The following is an 824-nucleotide window of genomic DNA, read 5'->3' on the forward strand; positions in this document are numbered from 1 at the left end:
CTCCCGCGCGGGGTCCCTCGGGGACAGGAGCCCCGTCCTGTGCACGGTGTCTCGCGGCTCTCGTCCGCCAGCTTTGCCAGCTGTGTGTGGTCTTCACTGCTCTGACCTAAAGTTAATGTCCTGGTAAAGCGTTTACAGCAGTTACCGAGATGGGTTATTTTCTACCTCGTTTCCGAAGTTCCGCATTTAACATGACCAGATTCTTTAACCTAAAACTATGACATTCATTTCTCTGGGCCTTTTTTTTTTTGCTTTTAGTTTAACTTTTTAATTTCGCACCCATCTTGGCCCAGTAAAGGTGCGATTCACGGAAGGCTGTTCTCCCCAAAGCAGGACCCCGAGGGCAAGGAACCCGGCCCAAGCGGCGACGAGGACGAGGACAAGGAGGACGACGAGGAGGAGGACGGGGATGAGGACGAGGAGGACGAGGAGGAGGCATCTGACGAGGACGGGGACGACTACGTCCTGGACGACTTCGTGGTCCCCAACGAGGAGGCGGGAAGCCAGCAGGAGGGAGAGCTGGTGGCCTGGGAGATGGAGTCATTGCGGCAGAATCCCCTGTGTAAGTGGACTGTGCCCGCGCCCCGGGGTGCCGGCCAGCCGGCCTGGCCCGTGTCCCCTGCGCCCCGGGGTGCCGGCCTGCTGGGCTTGCCGAGCCAGGCAGTTGCGCTGCTGGCTGACCGGCGGCCTCAGAGCGCGAGGCTTCCGTGCAGGCGCCTGGGAAAAGGCTTGTTAACGTTTACGAGTGTGAGAACGTCCTGTACCGCCCTGGCTGGTGCTGGCAATGCCGCAGAACCAGCTCTTGTTTCCTCGAGCGAGTGAGC

The 824-nt window shown here is 60.1% G+C and overlaps 1 protein-coding gene across 1 annotated transcript in view; it reads left to right on the forward strand.

Moving 5' to 3' along the window:
• Nucleotides 1-824, forward strand: part of CCDC82 (coiled-coil domain containing 82) — a 15,870-nt gene that overhangs the window by 4,909 nt on the left and 10,137 nt on the right. Inside the window, exons 4-5 of the mRNA XM_012729464.1 lie at nucleotides 113-123; nucleotides 259-562. Coding sequence (XP_012584918.1) covers nucleotides 113-123; nucleotides 259-562 — 315 coding nt within the window. The remainder of the gene's footprint in view (nucleotides 1-112; nucleotides 124-258; nucleotides 563-824) is intronic.

This window comes from Condylura cristata, unplaced genomic scaffold (genome assembly GCF_000260355.1).
Source record: "Condylura cristata isolate star-nosed mole 26May11 unplaced genomic scaffold, ConCri1.0 scaffold00025, whole genome shotgun sequence".
NCBI lineage: Eukaryota > Metazoa > Chordata > Mammalia > Eulipotyphla > Talpidae > Condylura > Condylura cristata.